At 47.8% G+C, this 7503-nt stretch overlaps 1 protein-coding gene across 2 annotated transcripts; it reads right to left on the bottom strand.

Moving 5' to 3' along the window:
* Positions 1-371: 371 nt before the first annotated feature.
* Positions 372-4454, bottom strand: LOC120671559 (aluminum-activated malate transporter 12-like). Of its 2 annotated transcripts, none has more exons than XM_039951933.1 (9): positions 4379-4454; positions 4021-4105; positions 3514-3613; positions 2349-3433; positions 2107-2247; positions 1753-2025; positions 1539-1663; positions 1280-1423; positions 372-1152 (listed from the first exon to the last, which is right to left on the bottom strand). In XM_039951933.1, exons 4-9 carry the CDS (start codon positions 2626-2628, stop codon positions 856-858), a joined length of 1260 nt encoding a protein of 419 aa, XP_039807867.1. In that variant the 5' UTR covers positions 2629-3433; positions 3514-3613; positions 4021-4105; positions 4379-4454; the 3' UTR covers positions 372-855. The 2 variants fall into 2 exon arrangements, with proteins under 2 accessions (XP_039807867.1, XP_039807868.1); XM_039951934.1 differs by having other exon boundaries at positions 1542-1663; positions 4379-4453.
* Positions 4455-7503: the final 3049 nt, after the last annotated feature.

Here is a 7503-nt window from a genome sequence, read left to right as displayed (position 1 = left end):
ATAATGCCTTTTCCACTTTCTAGCTGTGGGTTTTGTAGCCAAGGACAATATGACATGTTCAGTTCAGGTTCTCCACCTGCCAGATCTGGCTACCTACCAGGCTACCACATCATGGAGGAGTACTAGAATACCATTGATCCGCTGAATCTCCCGCTGATTATCAGTGATGAGTGTGTGCACTTTATTAGTACTAAAATCCAACAATGAATCTGTCTTAAAATCAAAAAGAGGTAGTAGCGTTGGTAGATGACTAACTGACGCGGCATTAGCACCAACCCAAACATGAATCTAGCACATCACCAGGATTTTGATTTGAAGAAAGGCAATGCTTAATTATTGAGTTCAGGAGAAAAAAAAAAGTTAGCACACTATTCATGTGAAGATATTTGACACCAACTCCAATTATTCAGATGTTGATAAATAATTCATGGGTAGGTGGATTAGATTACACGGAAAGCTTTCTTCTCAAACAACCAGTACTGGGAGTTCAAGATTCATGATTACTGAAAAAAAAAGAATATGCCTCTCTTCTCAGAATGCATGCATGGCTGATACATTTCTGATCGGATCCATTACTCACTCAGCTGCAGCAGAAACTGGGTTCAATGCCGCGGCATTACTGTTCCTCGTTTTCTCCTTGCTACTGAGATCAATGATCAGATGATCATGTCCAGGGAACTCTCTGAAATTTGCAGCTCGCTCCAGGTTCTTCACTTCCTCTATCACCATCTCCAGCCGCACCACCATCTCCACCAGCAACGACGCGAAAGCGGCAAACGGGAGCGCCTGAGAGAACTCGAGGCTCGTGATGGTTGGTCTGTTCCAGTGTTCTTCCTTTCTGACAGTGCTGTCGCATCAGTCATTGAATGAATGAAGGGTAGCTCTCGATGCCGTGTGATTTCCAGAGTTGAGTTCCATGAGCATATGCTTATTGGTGGCACACGCGCGTTTGGAGCCAAGGAAGAGCCGCGGCTGCGATCTGATTGCCGAGTTCAGATCCTGCAGCGCTTCGTGAAGATGATCAGAGAGCACGTCAGGGGCACAGCGCCGGTGACGCCTTATGCTCACCGCAAGCTCCTGCAGAACCTTGACGACTTCTTGAGCAACTCTTGTGCATGGATCTCGGAACAGTAATCTCACGGATGGAGGAGTCTTGAACAGCAATGGAAATAACCAATGTGAGCACAGTTTATTCAGAGAGAAATTAGGTGAAAGGAGATGTATAGAAAATTAATTTAAAATGAACTATTTCACAAGAAAAGTTGGGCTTTTACAGTACCTGTATCTCAGATTCCAAACATCCATGAAGTGCAGCAACTGTGTATGCAAAGTGCCTAAGCACGGATCCGAGCTTCACATACTTTTGCCATGGGTAACTGTAACAGTGCATTGAGTGTCTTGGCTCCCAGCTTGCATAGTGTGCCTGGACATTTTGTTAACAATGCTGAACTATCATTATACATTTCATTTATCGAATAGCAGAAGTTCATATCATCAAGCAGAAAATATCAAGAGGAAAATGGAAAACAAAGAGTTACTACTAGGGTCTCATCACTGGATTCTGAGTCCAAGACCGCTCTATAGCCTATTTGAATTGAAGCTCTTGCTTCCTGCTTATCGTTGTCGTCTTTATCCTGGTCTCGGAAATACTCATTCACACAAGCTGCAACCTTTCTTTTGTCAGAATTTTTTTTGGTGAGTTTTGATAATTGTTACAAGCTTTAATATGGACTAGTAGTAACGGGTACCCACCTTCAATTGATGTTGCCAATCCTTCGAATTTGTTAACAGTGCTATTGTGGAGGTCTTGCCCAGACCAGTTTGGCAAAACCAAGAGACTCATGAATAGACATATTGCGCAGCCGATGGCAATAGTACTTAAACGATCTCTCGTTAATGGGAGCACATCGTTTTGGCGGTAGCTTGACACCGTTATCAGATTGAAGGTTAAGAGAAAAATCAGCACACCGTAATCGTAGCTCTTCTTGATTGTTGAGAAGAATCTAACATATGTGGCAGCAAATCCTACAAATAAAACCAATAATAAGCACTATAATCCACTGATCAAATTGCTTATGGCATGACCAATTCATTTTATGTGCACATCTATTATAAACACTGAAGCTCCCACGATGAAAGCACGGAAAACCTTCCCGGTTCCAGCAGCAACAAGCTCAATGAGAAGTGCAAGAGAGCCTGCCAGCACTGTTCCCAACCCTCTATTCAGCCCTTTGCATATAGTGGCTCCTGTTGATCAGTAAAAGTTTATTGTTAGGTGCAAGAAGACTACATATATATGGAAAAGAAAATAAAGTGTTTCTAGCTTACAGTCGATAGATATGGGTTACCTGCAGTGAATTCAAGCACAACAACTACAGTCATGACTGCCCACATTGCATTCTTCCCAATTCCTTTGAAGAAAGGTTCGAGTATGTACAAGAGCGAGACCAGCGTGAGAGCTGTCCCAGCCTTGAGAGCATGGACAGCTCTTCTTGGATCTTCTCTCCCAATACTCCATGCATGTCTCCCCCACGAAGCTGGAATCCTGCCTATTGTCTTCACCGGTGCGGTAAGCATCAGCAAAGTGCTTTTCTTGTTGATGGAATTCAGAGTACAAGCCATTACCATGGCCTGAACCTCAGTGAAGATGAAGATGCCAGTACAAGAAAAATGTGGCACCTAAGGCTGTGAAACAAAGTGATGTCTCTCCCTGTACATAGGGTACTTCTTTTATAAAAAATCTGGCCTGCAACATTTCAGGTAATAATATCATTGCTTTGTTAATTCACTGGTGCTGCAAAAGACTGCTCGTGTGCTTTCTGGAACGTTGCAATCGTGTATCCCTTTTGAAGTCATAGTTGCTCCTTTGCATGTGATGTTCTCATTGTGTTCATCAGCTCACAACTCGAAAGACCACACATTTCCAGCTTTTTCTGACGCCAATATGTGGTGATGGCAAAGGTGGCCTTGACCTTGTGCTGGACAATTGCATGGGCTCACGTGGTGAGGAAGTTGGCAAAAGGACCTGAACTTGGCAAGCCACCCGTGTGCTACAATGGCAACAAATGTTGGTTGCTCACTCTTTCTTGCTTGGCTTGATGATGACTTGTGCGGAGGCTGAGCACATGAAGGTTGCAGAGCGGGCGGTTCCTTTGCCAGCTATAGTTTGATATCTTGCCAAATGAGACAAATTATGATCCACACATTTGGGAACTACTGTCAAAGTTCCCATTCCCGTTCACATAAGATTTAAGTGCCACTGGCTTCATCAGATACAGTCATGATGTATTTGATTAATATGATTTCATTCATGAACATCACTCTAGTAAATCAATGACCACATAAATCGGTTTAAGCGAGAATTCAGAGACTATAATGCCTTCTAAAAAAAAGGTAAAACAGGCTAATGCTACTACCACCTCTTGTACCAGAACTGCACAGCAAGTCGATAATCACAAATTATGCCAATTCTAAGGCAAACTGTGTATTACAATTCAAAGAAGAACAGCTTACATTTAAATGAGTCGACATTCTGAAGTCTTTAATGGTACATATGCTGTTGCTTTATTCAATAGAGTGCACCTTGCCTGACTTCACTACCTTATTTCATCTCCTGCAACAGTGTGAAATAATAATATAAATGTATTCTTCAAATAGGCATCACATAATGATAATAAACCATGTAATGTTCAGTCAATAGTAACAGTCCAGAGGAAAGTATGCACTTCCATTAGTTTTACAAGAATAGAAAATTAGAGACCCAATTGTGATTCCCTAGATCAAATTCACATTATGTCAAACACAAGGGCATATATCACCTCTGAAAAACTACTACCAAGCTGGGGTTACAGCATCTCAACCACATGCGTCCTACACTCCTACCTTGTTCCCAAAAATAAAGAGATCAGGCACACATATTGAGCAACAAAATACACCTTTAATTGAGTTATTAGGGATGCAAGTCGACAAGAAAAATCATATGTCAGAACAAAAATTACTATTACTGCAATAGTACGTTACCTTGTAGTGATCTAGAGATCCAACTTCCGAAGGTGCTCACCCAGCCACCCAGGTAATACAACAAGCACCCTGTGTGCACAATAACCTGGAAAGGTAATTTAATCAAAGCACGTGTACCAATTTTCACAAATTAAACTGAAGCAACACTTGCAGTTGCAGCGATTCGTGGAGATCAAAATACAAGCACACCACGGTAAAAATTTTCAACAAGTCCAAGCACAAGCGAAATCAAGAACACATGTGCATTGGATGGATTAGGATGGATACAGGGAGCAGGGTTGCTAGGGTTAGGGGAGGAGTTGGGTACAAGCTGGCCGAAGAGACGGGTAGTGAATTGACGCGCATGGATGGGATTTACCATGCTGTGACGAAGCTCGGCGCTGCGGCCGTCCTCCGCGCTCCGCCTCGCACCGGAGGCGCCTGCTCTGCTTGCTGACAAACAAGGCCGAAAAAATTGCAATATTAGGACTGCAAACACTGATCACTCGTGAATTTGCCACTCCCAGTAAATGACACGGTGGGACCATCTGTGCCTATGAAATGTGGGACCAATGACAAAACTGCAAAGGCCAATGTTTGCCATACTATTTTTGCAAATTTCTCAACAAGGCCGCCGTCGCGCGCCGTGCAATCAGATTCGTTGCTCGTCCCCGCATTGCCGCGCCGCGGGCTCGTGGGCCATCGATGTCCTCGCGCCTCTCGTCTCCGGCGACGTCCACCGAGTGCGGTGAGGAACTGGAGGATCCGAACGATTTCTTGCGCGGGACCTCGGCGCCTGTCGGTGTCAGAAACTCAGAACCCCTCGTCGCCGCCGGGTTCCGCCCGCCGGCGGGAGGAGGAAGACGACATATCCAAATTAGAATGTTTCATGAAAAAAAATACCGAGTGAAATATTTATATAAAATCTCTAAGTTCTCATAAAACATCCTAATTTAGATCGTATTACTCACGATTAGAGGATTTTATATAAAACTGGTAACATTAATTTTTAAAAATCATCTTAGTTTGAATTGCAACTATTAATCGAGATCCGATACTTTTTAAAATACCCCCTAATTTGGATGACTGTGTACTGTTGGCTCCCTGTTTTTTCTATCCCTTTAGACACTACATACACGTACGAATCACAGTCGTATAGACGCGCAACTACGCTTGTACACCCTGCGTACATGACCATCTCCAAGAGATTGTGATGATGTATCTTTGAGTTACCGGAATTGCTAACAGTGCTGCACGGGGAATGTTGCTCCAATTTAGTGCACGCTGAGGAGTTGCACATGATTAATCTGCTCGTCCTTTTCCTTTTCGTGGTAGTGGCAATTGATGGGGTTGCAAGAAATTAAGTAGGACCTACCAAGCTATCCTGGCTTTATTTGTCCATCATGGCAAAAGGGGGAGAGAGACGGGGGATGAAAGGAAGTCGTTGCTGGTCCATAATCGACAGGCGATAAATAAACCAATGCAGAGCAAACCAAAGAATCTAGTGTCTGATGATGAACCACTGAGAACTAGCAGTAGCATGAGCCGTGCTAGTCCCTTTGCATGCCCTGCGTCCCACTCGGCAAGTCGGCGTTGCTTCATTGCTGCGGAGTCGCGTCCCTTGGTTCAGAACCTCTCACTGCAAATGCTGCGCTAAAATGGGCAAAATGCAATGATCTTTCAAATTTCAACAGCCTGAGAGAAGAGAGATCAACCTCCCAGTTGACCAGCGAAAAAGCCCACACATGTGTGCGCGCGCCAAGCCGCCAACACATCTTTTGACCCATGGCATGCCACCCCTCTGCCGGTTTTTCTCGTCAGAGACATGATGGTTACTCGAGAACGCTTCAACTCGTCGTCCCTTTTCCCGAGCATCACACGGACCACCGGGAAAGACAACGCCAGCCCGTGCCCGCCGGCTGCCGGTCTGCACGACGATGGCAATCCAGTCCAGAAAAACGTCATGGATTTCCATGGGATGCAGTACAGATAGCTGCTGCTGGCCGTTGTACTGCGCTGGCAAGCACGAACGCGTCCATTCGGAACCCAAACTCCCCCAGCAAGCTTGTTAGGTGGACGGACACACCAACCCCACCGTCAGCGACAACGAAACGCCGCCGGTGGCCGGCCGGGCCCCGCCGCAGTTCGAGCCTTGCACGCCACGTCGACGTGCACGTACAAGCGCTTGAACTAACCGAATCAGAAACCAAAGGATGCGCGGAGGATAGCTAGGCGCATCCAAGTCAGCCGTCACTCGGCCGTGCCTCTCCGGGTAGTGGAGGTCAGGTCGCCGGGGGCTCGGCCGGCCGGGCGATCTCCATCCGCCGCTTTCGCGCCGGAGCAGCGCGGGGCGACGACGACGCGCGGCGGTGCTGGTGCGCGCTGAGGCGATCCGCGGTACTCCTGGGTAGGAAAGGGCGAGGCGAGGGCGTGCATGCCGCGACGTCGCGGCGAGGGGTGAGGTGAGGTGCGGCGCGACGCGGCCGGCACTAGTTCGTCGGCCGGGCAAAAGGCTCCTCGTCTCTTCTTGCCTTTTGGGGATCGCGAGAGGATCGGCGTCTCCCTGCGGATTCCGGCTGGGCGTGAATTTACCAGAAGTCACCATTGAAGTTTGAGGCCGGCAGGTAGCGTTGGTAGCTGGGATGCGTGACGGATGCAGTATCTACCCATGGACGTGGACTAGTGGCGCCTGACGCCGGCAGTGGCACCTGTCTCTCTGCCGATCTGCGTGCTTGCTCTGCTGCTAGCTTGTGCCGGACGCGACTGCGCAGCCGGTCGTCCGCGTCTCGTCGTCGTCCGCGGAGACGGTTCCCGCGTCTCGTCGTCGAACCAACGCGCGCACGCCCTGGGCTTTGGCTTTGGCTTGGCTTGCAAACCACACCACGTACGCCGGGCCCCCCGCGCGCCCACGACCAGACGCAACCAAACCAACCCACGGCCCACCCTCCCACGACTCCCACCGGTGACGCACGCGCGGCCCCCGCCGCCGCCTTCCTTCCGAGCTCGGCAACCGGCCTGAACCACCCGGCCGGAGACGGCGCTCGACCCGATCGGGCAAACGCCGCCGGCTGCCTGCGTCTCCTACGGGCTACGCATCGCGCCCGCTCGCGTCGATGCACGCGCACACCGTTGGGGTAAAAGATGTCCCGGCGGCAGATGGCAGTTGGCAAGGCAAGCGGAAGTTGGGGGCGCGCGGACTGGGCTGCCGGGGCACGCAATAGGGGCTGTGTTTAGATTCAAAATTTCTCTCTCCATACTTCACTATTCACCTATCACATCAAATTTTTTACCTCATGCATGAAGCATTAAATGTAGATAAATAAAAAAAACTAATTGTATAGTTTTGATGTACACGACGAGAAGAATCTTTTGAGGCTAGTTAGGTCAAGATAGGACAATAATTACCACAAACAAACGAAAAATGCTACAGTATGCTACAGTGTCCGATGTGACTCTTTTTCCCACCATTTTACGAATCTAAACACAGCCAGCAAAGCGTGGCCG

The sequence above is a fragment of the Panicum virgatum genome, chromosome 4N (assembly GCF_016808335.1).
Source record: "Panicum virgatum strain AP13 chromosome 4N, P.virgatum_v5, whole genome shotgun sequence".
Lineage (NCBI taxonomy): Eukaryota > Viridiplantae > Streptophyta > Magnoliopsida > Poales > Poaceae > Panicum > Panicum virgatum.
Note: the sequence above shows the minus strand (reverse complement) of the source record. Positions and strands in the feature narration are given on the sequence as shown.